The sequence below is a fragment of the Canis lupus genome, chromosome 1 (assembly GCF_003254725.2).
Source record: "Canis lupus dingo isolate Sandy chromosome 1, ASM325472v2, whole genome shotgun sequence".
NCBI classification, from domain to species: domain Eukaryota; kingdom Metazoa; phylum Chordata; class Mammalia; order Carnivora; family Canidae; genus Canis; species Canis lupus.
Genome location: NC_064243.1, coordinates 115,442,541 through 115,456,145, shown reverse-complemented (window position 1 = coordinate 115,456,145; position 13,605 = coordinate 115,442,541). Strand labels below are relative to the sequence as shown.

The 13,605-nt window shown below is 40.7% G+C and overlaps 1 protein-coding gene across 3 annotated transcripts in view; it reads right to left on the bottom strand.

Annotated features, from left to right (window-relative positions):
• Positions 1–6,556, bottom strand: part of ZNF527 (zinc finger protein 527) — a 28,254-nt gene extending 21,698 nt beyond the window's left edge. For all 3 annotated transcript variants that reach the window (XM_025421590.3, XM_025421592.3, XM_025421593.3), the window contains exons 1-2: positions 6,342–6,556; positions 3,741–3,815 (exon numbers count right to left, since the gene is read on the bottom strand). In XM_025421590.3, coding sequence (XP_025277375.1) covers positions 3,741–3,773 — 33 coding nt within the window. In that variant the 5' untranslated portion in view covers positions 3,774–3,815; positions 6,342–6,556. The remainder of the gene's footprint in view (positions 1–3,740; positions 3,816–6,341) is intronic.
• Positions 6,557–13,605: the final 7,049 nt, after the last annotated feature.

Sequence of the window (13,605 nt, the reverse complement as noted above, 5' to 3'; positions counted from 1 at the left end):
GCAGCTTCAGGCCTGCTATGTTAACTCTTTTTTTGCTCATTGGTCTATTTAGTTTTCTACTTTTTGAGCTGGTTTTTATATTTTATTTTTACCTAGAAAACAATATTTTGCTTGTGCTTTCTTTTTTTTTTTTTAAGATTTTATTTATTTATTCATGAGAAAGACACAGAGAGAGAAAGAGGCAGAGACACAGGCAGAGGGAGAAGCAGGCTCCATGCAGGGAGCCCGACGTGGGACTCGATTCCGGGTCTCCAGGATCACGCCCTGAGCCAAAGGCAGGCGCTAAACCGCTGAGCCACCCAGGGATCCCTGCTTGTGCTTTCAAATTAAATGTATACTGTTGTTCGTCAAATGGCAAAAAAAAAAAAAAAAAAGACAAATATGGTTATTCTACATAGCAGAAATATGGATGAATGTGGCTAGAGAAAAAAGATCACACAACTGCATACTGTTATGTAATTCCCTTGTGCCCCTCTATACTTCTCTGTGTCCTGGGAGGCTGACCTGTATTGGCTGCGTTAATAGACTCCCTTACTTGACCCCATTTTCAGTTGGTTCAGCCACATGCAAGAAATGAAAAGGAGGCAAGTAAAGGATATTTACTCCACTGGGACTTTCTTTGCAGCAAGACCCTGTGTCACCTCTGTCCTTCAATCCTGGTCACAATGCCTGTCAGAGGCCTTCTCTCCACTCAGATCTCTCTGTCTCTGGGTTCAGGACTAAGTTTTCCTGCTATGAGTTCCAGGGTATAGCACTATCCTTTGTAGTTTCTCTATATGCCAATTTATAACTTGTAAACAATCCCCTTTTGATTTTCTTACTGGAACCCTGACTGATAAACATGTTGAACCAATGTACTTCTGGGATATGACCATAGATTCCACAAAAGCACCACACTTCCCTAATAAATTCACTTTCCCATTCCCCCATGATTATTTCATAGAGTCTGCCTCTCTCTCAAAACACCACCAACTCCTTTGAACTTCCTCATCTTCTTGCTCACCACATGTCCTTGCTGATCTGTATCCATACTCATATATTGTCTTCCTTCTGTTACAACAGATAAAACTCCAGACTCCTATCTATGACTATTCCCTCTACTTGTTTCACACAAAGACATTGTTACCTCTCTCCCTTGTAATTATCAGGGAGATATCAGATATAACTCCCTTATGTTATCAGTATTTTCTCACTCTCCTAGATTATTTCTACCGGTATACAAACTGATGCAATATCTTTCATCTTTTAAACAGACAGATAAATTCTCTTCTATAATCTCACTGCAGTTATTGTCCTGTTTCTCTACTCCTCAAAACAAAATTCTTTCAAACACAACTCTCTGAAAGAGTTAAATCAGCAATGTCCAGGAACACCTGGGTGGCTCAGCGGTTGAGGGTCTGTCTTCAGCTCAGGTCATGATCCCGGGATCCTGGGATTAAGTCCCGTATCCGGCTCCTTCAGGGAGCCTGCTTCTCCCTCCGCCTTTGTCTTTGCCTCTCTCCCTGTGTTTCTCATGGATAAATAAATAAAATCTTTTTTAAAAACTTGTAAAATCACAATATTTGTGAAGCACAATAAAGCAAATGCAGTAGGGATGCCTTGGTGGCTCAGTGGTTGAGCATCTGCCTTTGGCTCAGGTCATGATCCCAGGGTCTTGAGACTGAGTTCCACATCGAGCTCCCTGAGGAGAGCCTGCTTCTCCCTCTACCCATGTTTCTGCCTCTTTCTCTGTGTCTCTCATGAACAAATAAAATATTTAAATATTATTTTATTTAAAATAATATAATTAAATAAATAAATAAATAAATCAGCAATGTCCAATAGAAATACAATGTAAGCCACATATTAAAATTTTTCAGTAGCTACCTTTAAAAAATAGATTTAATGATTAAAACAAAATAAGAATAATTGCTCTATGTATTGACCAATTACTACATGCCAGATATCCTAATAAACATTTTACAGATATTATCTTAATCTGATTGTAAAACTTGTTAAAAAAAAAAAAAGAGTAAGAAACCCATTTTACAAATGTTTAAGACCAAATGTCATGCTAAATCACTAGGTTATACTGCAAAAAGAAAAAAAAAAGTAAAGATCTATAATTAAATTTAGTAATATATTTAATATAACCCATTGCATCTAAAATGTCATTTCAACATGTACCCAATATAAAAATTATTAATGAGATGCTTTAATTTTTTGTATCAAATCTTCGAAATCTGGTATATATTTTATACTTACAGCACATCTTCATTCAGAGCAGTCTTATGTGGCTAGTGGGTACATTACTGGACAGCGCAGGTCTAGACTCATCTCTCTCCCCATCTTTTAGGCCTACTATTCCCTCGTGAAACCACTGCAATGCTTTCATCCCAACTACTTTATGAAGTAGCTTTTGCCAAAGATATCAGTAGCTTCCATGTTACCAATTCCAATGGTCAGTTCTCAGTCTTAATCTTCTTCACTCTCTCTCAGAAGAATTTAATTCAGTTAATCATACCCTCCATGAAAGACTGCGTACTCATGATTTCCAGGACCCATACTTCTGGCTTTCCTTCTACATCAGTCATGTGCAGTCTCTTTTGCTGGTTCCTCCTCTTCCGGTCAGCCTCTAGATATTGAATACCCAAAACGCAGTCCTTGGGCATCTTTCCTATCTACAATCACAATCCCACCCTCAAGATAATCCTATCCTGTCCTATGGTTTCAAATACACTAATGATTCTCAAATTCACACCTCCAATCCTGACTCCCAGTATATAATCAATATTGCACTTGGATTTCCAACAGGTTTCTCAGACTTAGTAGATCTAGAACTCAATTCTTGTTCCCATCTCATTCTGCCTTGTCTTTCCATCTCAGTAAATGCCAAGGCCATTTGTACAGTTGCCCAGGTCAAAAATCTTTGTAGTTATCCTTGACTTTATTTCTCTCACACTCCACAACCAGTCCCTGGCAAAATTCCATTATTTTCTATCTCTAACATATACCCCAAATCCCACCAGCAACAATGCCACCATCATGGCCCAAGCAGCTATCATTTTCCTCCTAGATTACTGTAGAGTCTTCTGACTGATTTCCCTGCTCCGCCCTTACTTCCTTTCTATTTTCCTTTCAAAATATAAATCAGATTATATCACAAACACTCCAAAGATGACTCTTCACCCTTAGAATAAAACTCAAAGTTCTGGTCATGAGTTTCAAGGGCCCAGATAACTTGTTCCCCAGGTACTCCTGTGATCGCATCATAGTGCTCATTTCCCTCTGAGGATACTGACTCAACAATATTCCTAGAACCCATCAGACATGTTCCCACCACAGTAACTTCATATTTGCTATTCCTTCTCCTCTTAAAGCTCTTCTCCAGATCTTCACAAAACCTCCTTCCTACTTTCACCAAGGCTTTTCTTTGCTTAAATGTCACTTCCTCAGAAGGGCCATCCTGGATCTCCTTATTTAAAAGGGCACTCAATAATCACACCTCTATCCTTTATTTCACTTGCACTGATCTCCAGCACAACATATCATGATCCATCTAAAAGAATAGTTCTTTTCTGTCACATATTTGAGCATGGCACTGAGTAAAAAGGATAGTAAATCATTTGTAGAGAGATTATATGAAGTAGTTGAAAGAAATGGTGAGAGCCGCTCATTGGGCTACTTGTGACTCTCTGAGGTCCCAAAGTCCAAAAAAATAAGATGGAATTTCTGGAAACAAGATGAAAACAACAACTTACTTGAGACATGGCTTTACAAAGTCCAACAGCCATTCTTCCTTCCTTCTTCAATCTTCTCTTTAGGAGAACAATGTCCTGAAAAGGGACAATTAAAGGGAAAAAAATAGCAGACCAGCCCTATGTTGCTGATCGGAGATTCACAAAGATAGAGCTCTTATTCTATAAGGTCTCTATTGCCTCCTGACATGGGCCAGCCCTACCCACTTCCAAGATCTGAGAAAAGGTCAAAGCTGAATTTTAGCCCTGAAGTCCTGACCTATATTAAGAACATGTAGCCTAAACTCAACAAAATCTAAATGGCCAACAAGGTGGTTTATGATCTGGTCCCTAGCTGTCTCTCATTCCCTACCCTTAATCTCCTTGTTCACCCTACTCCAGGAACACAGGTTTCCTTACAGTTCCTCAAACACTGTGCACTCCTTCTTCAAGGCTGTTGCCTTCACTCCCTCTCTTCATTCCTATTTGTGCTCAAATTTTTTAAAGATTTTATTTATTAAAAAAAAAGATTTTATTTATTTATTCATGAGAGACAGAGAGAGACACAGGCAGAGGGAGAAGCAGGCTCCATGCAGATAGCCCGACGTGGGACTCAATCCCGGGTCTTCAGAATCACATCCTGGGCTGAAGGTGGCGCTAAACCGCTGAGCATAACCCAGGCTGCCCTTATTGTCCCCATCTTACCAAGTAAAACTAAAGTGCAAAAAACTTAAACAACTAACTCAAAGTCATAAGAGTCAAAATGCAATGAGACTCAAAAACTGGTCCCCTTTCAAGAGCCTACAATGTCTGAATGGGAAATATTTAACATAACCTGAGGAACCAATGCCACATATTTACTAACGAAGCCTCTTCAGAGCTGGCAGATGTTACCTTTATTATCTCACAGAAATACAGCTTGAGGCAGGCATTGCTAAATTTTAATACAAACCAATAACAAATTGCTCCTTGTCCTCTCAGAGCCAACATTTCTTCATTCTGAAAATGAATATTGTTGTGTTTGACCTAGAATTTAGGATCTACAACCCCCTAATTCTGGGCTACTCTGCACGAGCCAACTCAGTGTCTAAGAGAGTTATTTCATTAGTGCAATGCAGCTTGAAATTGTCCATAAAAGCCTTTGCAACCTGAGAGAAGAATCGATGAAGTCTTTCTGCATCTGGAAGCCCTACATAGCATCTGCATAAAAGAAACGTCTTTTAAATTTCTGTTTGCAAAGCTGTGTATCACTTGAGCAATACCTTCCCAAGTTTAAGATGAACATCAGTCTCTGAAGAAAGTGATGTTAAAGACTTGAGTTTTATACAGCCCCCAGGCACATGCTGACTTTCCATTCCTTCAGTCATTGGCTACATGACCTTGAGCAAGTTACTCCATCTCTCAGAACCTTTCTTTCCTCACTGTCGAGACTGCATGAGTCAATTCCTGGCAGAGAGAAGTGCTACCTTTGTTCCCATTTACATTCTATACACACTTTTGGAAAGGAAATGAGAGAATTTTTCTTTATTAACGGAGAAAGTCAGAACCAAAATTTAGCTCACTTGGTACATGAGAAAAAAGAGCCATGGATCAGCCTTTCTTAGCACCAAAATGAAGAGTTTTAATAAAGACAAAGCTAAAACCTCAAACTCTTTGGGCTTTCAGATTAAGCTTTCCTCCAGAGGCAGTCAATTTGAGGACAGTCTCACTAGAATGTCTTTAGCCTGGATCCTGTGACTCACTCACAAGGACAATGAAGGAAGAGGCCCATATCAAGATCCCATATCCTGGAGGCTCCTAGTCCAAGACCAGGGACAATTCTCTCCAAAACCCTTAGAACCCAGGGCCCCCACTTTTCACTCTCACACTACAGGAAAGATCAAGAAAGCTTAATAATTAAAAGCAAGGACTCTGGAGCCAAAACGCCTAGGTTCGAGACCCCATTCTATCACTAATTAACTGCCTGAACTTGGGCAAGTAATTTTAATCTTTCTATGCCCACAGTCACACACAATCAAGCCTGTGGTCTCATAAACACATAAAAGTTCTCACCCGGTCACACACATACATGGTATATGGTCCCACAAATTCACACGTAATGTCAAATATCTATGCAGTGGCAGTAACAAAAAGACAGAGATGATGACACACAATTACTCCAACAGGGAGATTGTTCCACACAACGTCACACAGAGTGTGAACCACACAAAGTCACACACCCTGTCATCATTACTCATACAAATGTATACCTGCTGAGATAAGATGGACACGGGTACACAAGCACACCTGCTGTCACACACATTCAAACACTGTACTATCTACAGAGACAAGTGGTCAAACGCAATCACCCACATTCATACAGCGACACACACAATGTCACACCCGCAGTCTCTCTCAAACGCATACACAGTAACACAGTTGTACCTGCAGAGAAACAGTTTTATACCCGAGACATATAGTCTCACATAAGCACACAAGCGGTGACACACAAGATCACATTCTGTCACACGGCGGCCTCTCACGTAACCCCAGAGGCACCCACCCTGGTCCCATCCCTGTCCCTGCCGGTGCCCCCGAAGCCCGGCCCTGACCTCTGGCGCCCGCGCGCAGCCAGGCCCAACTCACCTCCCGGCGCCCTGGGCTCTGGAAAGCCGCCCAGACACTCGAGACCCGCGACGTCCCCCTTCCCCAGAATCCCCCGCAGGGCGAAGCAGAGCAAGGACTGAGGCGCACGGGACCCCGAGTTCTGCTGGGGAAACATCCAGCTGGACTGGAAGCCGCTCAGGTTTTCCTTCCGACCCCGGGAACCACGAGTCCCAGAGTGCTTTGCGCCGCCGCCTTCTTTGCTGAACTACATTTCCCAGAGGACCCTCAAGGCCCGCCTCGACTCCGCGCCTGCGCAGGCGGCCGCGACCGGGGCGTGTGAGTACCGAGCTGGCTGCTCTCGTAGTAGGTCTCGGGCGCTCAAGTGGCCGTGCGCGGCTGTGTGTGAGCAAACCGTGAGGCTCCGCGTGTCCGTGACTCTTATTGAATGCTCAGGTGTGGCGATCTGTGTGTGACCGTCGCTGCACACGTTTGTGCCTGCGCACCACGGGGCAAAGATTTCTGTCCCGTGCAGTGAGTTTCTGTACTTAAGATCATGTCCCGTGATTCTGGGTCGTTGCATGACGCCGAGGATGTGAGAGTGTTTGTGGGTTTGCGAGAGGTATTAGACTGACTTTGGGCAACCATTGCTTTGTGTTCTTTCCCCAGAGGTCGAAGGATTTTACCTACGACACGTGGTGGGGCTGTATTTGTTTCTGGGCTTCCCCGCAGTGTGGAGCGGGTGGGAGAGGTTTCACCATCCCTCACCCCCGGCAGTGGGCCGGGTCACTGTTACCTTCGCTTTTAGATCCCTTCTCTACTTGGACCCAGTGTGATACCGCAGAAGGGTAATTAGATTCCGTTTGTTGGGAAGACGCTCGTTTGCCCCCAAGCTCTTCATAATAATGATAATTCGCTGGAGCTCTGGGGGTTCTCTGGGTGTTGCTCCCACCTTTTCTCTATACAACTTCAATTAGTGCCCAGCTTCAAGAAAACTACCCACCGTCAGGAGGACAGCCATGTGAGCCCCTGAATGATGTGAAAGAAAACCAGAGCTGAACAGTAGTTAAAAGAGGTTGAAAAATATATATATTTTTTATTCGGGAACAATTGCAATAGGGGAGAAGAAACTTCAGCAAAGAATTGGGTTCAGTTCCAAATGCAGCAAAAACTAGTAGGGTTTACATGCAAGGAACAAATCGGTGGGGGTGAGAGGGGTAGTCCATGGATAGAAAATTAAGAGTCAAGGGTAGGGGGAAATTCTTGCTAGACTGACCAACAGAATTCTTGCTGAGGGCAGGCAGTCCAAGGAGATCAGATATGGCCTGGATGCATAAGGGATTTAATTAGATATTGAGAGTGGTCAGCTACCAAGGGCTCTGGCTAAACTGAGTTGACAAAATTCTTGCTAAAACTGGGTAATGCAAAGAGAGACACTGAAACCCCAAGATTGAAGCGCCTAGTTGAGAAGAGGATGCAGAGGAGCCTAACTAAAATTTGATCAAGGAGAAAGTATTTGACAGTTAAAATTCTGAACAAAGCAATATTCTTCCCCATCCCCAGACCCTGGAAGATCTAAAAGGTGCCCTGAAAAAAATAAAAAATAAAAATAAAAGGTGCCCTGAAGTCAGGATCTTGGTAGTGGTATGTGGATACAAGGGGGAAGTTCTTGAAATGAAAACCAATCTTTGGAGAATAATCCCTCCAATCCTCTCCCCACAGAGAGATGTCTAATAGCTAAAGCCTGAGAGTCTTAGACAAACAGAGTCTGGCTAATAAGGCTGATGTGATTTTCTGTTTATCTGTGAAATTGGGCATTGTTACTGTCAAAATAAGGCAAGCACTTTTTTTTTAAGGCTCTACAAACTTTAAAAGTGGGGTCGCTTAATGGGGAAATGTACTAGGTAAGTGTTCTTTGGATGATAATTATGGTTTGCTTCTTGACATCAAACAGCCCTTCCCTGGATTTGATGATCAGTGAAGGTTAGAGATCATCTTGGACATTTCATGGACTAAAAAACTAGAAATTTAAGACAGTCCATTCTTAACTGGCATAGTACACTTTCAGCGAAACTTTAAATGTGTACGACTATCTCTTCATATGTCAGTAATTGATCATAGGAATATTTTTGTCCTTTGTTTATTCTCCTTCTTCATGCCACCAAGTCCAACACTGTTTTGAGTCTAGTCATCTCCGGTAGAGCAGGACAGTGGTCCTCAAAGTATGCCAATTGGGTAAGTGGTTGTGCCGCTAAAACAAATTCTGGTAGGACTATGTCCATCAGGATATAGTCAAAAAGGCAGAACTACAGTGGCATTTTCAAACAGAATATTTAATTACAGGAAATTGTACAATGTTGAATGAATGAAAGAGCAAAAAGGGGACAGATTTGTAACTTCAAGAAACAGCTTACACCACAGGACTTGAGGAAGAAAGGGGAAGGGATGGATTTACTAGAACTTAAGAGCTCTGAAAAGTAGTCTCAGCCTGGCTGTTAACTGGATTTAGTCATCTGGTGCTGGGAAAGCAAAAAGATTTTGCAGCCAAGCATAGCCCTCCTCTGCTGCTAGAGATAATGAAAGAACTGGAAAATAGAAAGTGAGTTCCTTTTTCATTTCTGCCTTCCACCCTCCCATTTATGCCTCCATTGGCAAACTATAAAAGAGGCAATGGAGACGGAAAAATGTCTTTGTCAGAGACCTAGCTCCAGTATCACAGAATAGAGAAAGGCATGTTTGAAACTGAAACAATGACAGGGAAATGATTGATATATGATCCTTTTTCAATGTGCTGGAAAGTAAGTTAATTCATATAATTTTCCAAGTTTATTTTTCTTCTCAAACTTTTTTAACAATGTTACCAATTCTTACAAGAGAATCCTATTATATGAGCAAAAAATGGTGCATATTTTATAACAAAGTATCTTAATAAAAAAGCGATTCAAATTCTGAAATAGCTATCATCTAGTTTAATATGTAGTTATTTGGAGGAACTCCTATTTTTTACCTATCTTGTAACTTTGATAATAAATATGGATTTATACGTTTTCTAACTTTGTGTTGTCTAATGCAAATATTTCATGGTGAATCACTAACTCTACCCATGACTTAACAGTTCTCATTATCCTAACAAGTGTAAGAATAAGAATCATGGTATGTGGGGATCCCTGGGTGGCGCAGCGGTTTGGCGCCTGCCTTTGGCCCAGGGCGCGATCCTGGAGACCCGGGATCGAATCCCACGTCAGGCTCCCGGTGCATGGAGCCTGCTTCTCCCTCTGCCTGTGTCTCTGCCTCTCTCTCTCTCTCTGTGGCTATCATAAGTAAATAAAAATTTAAAAAAAATAAATAAATTTAAAAAAAAAAGAATCATGGTATGTGATTTTTTTTTTTTGGTATGTGATTTTTTAAAATAAATTATTAGGTATATTAATTATCTCTTTTTTAAAGATTTATTTATTTACTTATTTGTGTGTGTGTGAGAGAGAGAGAGGCAGAGACACAGGAGGAGGGAGAAGCAGGCTCCATGCCGGGAGCCCGATGTGGGACTCGATCCCGGGACTCCAGGATCGCGCCCTGGGCCAAAGGCAGGCGCTAAACCACTGAGCCACCCAGGGATCCCCTAATTATCGCTTTTTTAAATTGAGATATAACTGACATATATTATTTTCAGGAGTACAACATAATGATTCAATACTTGTGATATATTGTGAAATGATCACCCCAATGAATCCAATTAACATCCATTACTATACATCAAAAAAGTTCTTTCAGGACACCTGGGTGGCTCAGCCATTGAGCGTGTCTGCCTTTGGCCCAGGGCGCAATCCCGGAGTCCTAGGATCAAGGTCCACATTGGGCTTCCTGCATGGAGCCTGCTTCTCCCTCTGCCTATGTATGTCTCTGCCTCTCTCTCTCTCTTTGTGTCTCTCATGAATAAATAAAATCTTTTTTTAAAAAAAGGTGGTTTTTTTCTTGTGATGAGAACTTTTAACTCTTAACCAACTTTCAAATATGCAATATAGTATTATTAACTATAGTCACTATGCTTTATATTACATCTCCATGCTTTATTTTTTTTTAAGATTTTATTTATTCATGAGAGACACACAGAGAGAGAGAGGCAGAGACACAGAGGAGAAGCAGGCTCCATGCAGGAAGCCTGACGCAGGACTCAATCCCGGGACCCCAGGATCATGCCCTGGGCCAAGGGCAGGCTCCAAACTGCTGAGCCACCCAGGGATTCCCCCATGATTTATTTTATAATTGGAAGTTTGTACCTTTTGACCCTCTTCACCTATTTCACCTATACCTCTATCCCACCTCTGGCAACCACCAATCTGTTCTGTATCTTTGATGTGGGATTTTTTTTAACTTTTAATTTTTAAGAAATTTTTTTCAAAGCCCAGTGTGGGGCTTGACTCACAGCCCCAAGAGTTCCATGCTGTACTAAATGAGCTAGCTAGGTGCCCTGCCCCTCTTTTGGTGAGCTTTTTTAGTTTCTTACTTGAAGGCAGTCATTCTGAATTAAGAATAAAATAAAATTGAGGGGACATGTGGTTGCCTCAGTCAGTTGAGTCTGGCTCTTGGTTTCAGCTCAGGTCATGATCTCAGGGTCCTGGAATCAAGCCCTGTGTCAGGCTCTGCGTCAGTGCAGAGTTAGCTTAAGGATTCTCTCCCTCTGCCCCTCTCCTCACTTCTGAGTGCATGTCTGCACACATGCTCTCTCTCTCTCTCTCTAAAATAAATAAATAAAATGTTTAAAAATAAATAAAATTGGGAATGAAGAAACCAAGAATGATTTCTTGTCTTAGTTATTTTGATTGGTCACCCATATTCTTTACAATAGAATGTTCTTTTATAACCTTGCCTAGGGAAGGATAAAGCACAATTTTACCAGGGCTTACTCAGGATTGCTTATTGAGGCATTTGGAAGGAATCCATAACCCACTATTAATGCTAGTGAAGAACCTCCTTACACCATAATTCATATTCCAGATAAATAAAAAACCCATGGCCAATTTGTGGGGAAGAGAATTTATATTTAATGGCTAACTTCTATGAACTGTATAATTTCCTTTATGTATGTTATTTCATTTGTTCTTCACAATACTCTAAATAAATATTCCTTTTTTTTTTTTTTTTTTTAATGACAGTCACACAGAGAGAGAGAGAGGCAGAGACACAGGTAGAGGGAGAAGCAGGCTCCATGCACCGGGAGCCCGATGTGGGATTCGATCCCGGGTCTCCAGGATCGCGCCCTGGGCCAAAGGCAGGCGCCAAACCGCTGCGCCACCCAGGGATCCCTAAATAAATATTCCTATTCAATTTTATGGTTGGGGGACTCAGAAATGTGACAGTTTATAAACGTTCAGGTAGCTGGTATGAGATAGGAGTCAAACTTACTTCTCTTTAGGATCACATGTCTGTGATGGTACACCTTGGTACATCATTTACTAAACCTAATCTTCTTTTATCTGAGCAATCTTCTTTTATCTTCAACAAATGGTGCTGGGAAACCTGGACAGCCACATGCAAAATAATGAAACTGGACCACCTTCTTTCACCATAAACAAAAATAAGCTAAAAATGAATTAAATACCTAAATGTGAGACTTGAAACCATAAAATTCCTTGAAGAGAGCATAGGCAGTAATCTCTCTGACATAGCAACATTTTTCTAGATATGTCTCCTAAGGCAAGGGAAAGAAAAGCAAAAATAAACTATTGGGACTACATCAAAATATAAAGTTTCTGCATAGCAAAGGAAATGATCAACAAAACTAAAAGGCAACCAACAGAATGGGAGATGATATTTGCAAATGACATATCTGACAAAGGGTTAGTATCCAAAACGTATAAAAACGTATAAAACTCAACACCCAAAAACCAAATAATCCAACTAACAAATGAGAAGTCATGCATAGACATTTTTCCAAAGAAGACATACATATCTGTCAGAATGGCTAAAATCAACAACACAAGAAGCAACAGATATTGGAAGTGGGGAAATAGGAACCCATATTTAAGCATCCCATTCTTGGTTTCCGCTCAGGCCATGATCTCAGGGTTGTGGAACTGAGCCCCACATTGGGCTCTATGTTCAGTGCAGAGTCTGCTTAAGACTGTCCCCAGCAAAATAAATAAATCTAAAAAAAAAAACTATCAGCCCTGGAATTTGGGGATTATTACTAGCAAAGGAAATGATCAACAAAGTCATTAATAGATTTTAGTTAGTATTGACATCAGGAGGTGAGTCCTCCAACTTTTTCTTTTTTTCAAAATTGTTTTCGTTACTAGAGGAGCCTTGGAATTCCATAAATATGGGGACTAATTTTTCCATTTCATCCAAAAAAAAAAAAAAGCCACTGTTGATAGGAATTGAAATTAATCTTAGATCTCTTTGGGTAGTATTGGTATATTTATTATTATGACTATTTGAGAGAGCACAAGCAGGATTAGAGGAAGAGGGAGAAGCAGGCTCCCCACTGAGCAGGGAGCCCAATGTGGGGCTCAATTCCAGGACCTTGAGATCATGACCTGAGCTGAAGGTAGACACTTAACCTCAGTCACCCAGGCGCCCCGTAAGGTTTCTAATGCATGACCAAAGGATGTCTTTATATTTATGTATTTATTTAGTTTCAAGTTTCATTCAAATTCCAGTTAGTTAACAGATAGTGTTTTATTAGTTTCAGGAGTAGAATTTAGTGATCCATCACCTAATATAACACCCAGTGCTCATCACAAGTGCCCTAAGGTCTTCTTAAATTTTGTGGGTTTAAAGGTTTATTTTTTTAAATTTTGTAGCTTTCAGTGTACAAGTCTTTTACCGCCTTCATTAACTTTATTCTTAGGTATTTTATTCTCTTTAATGTTAATGACATGGTTTCCCTACTCTCCTTTTCAGATGGTTCATTGCTGTTGTATGAAAATACAACTGACTTTTGTTTGTTGATCTTGTACTCTCTAACTTTGCTCAATTTATTAGTAGTTTCTTTGTGAGTTCACTTGGATTTTCCACATATAGAATGTCTGCAAATAGAGATGGTTTTACTTATTTCTTTCCAATTGAAATGTCTTTTATTTCTCTTTATTATCTACTTCTTTTGACTGTGGTTTCCAGTACTTGAATAGGACACTATTCACAAAACAAGAATACCAAGATGAAATGAAACAGTGAGTAAAGCAAATACTACCAAATAAGGCAAGTGCAAACAGTATTAAAAACAGACTAATTAGAAATACTGAATGGGACCTGAGGTTGCTCCATGGTTTTAAAAAAGAAAATCCATCAAGAAGAAATGTTATTA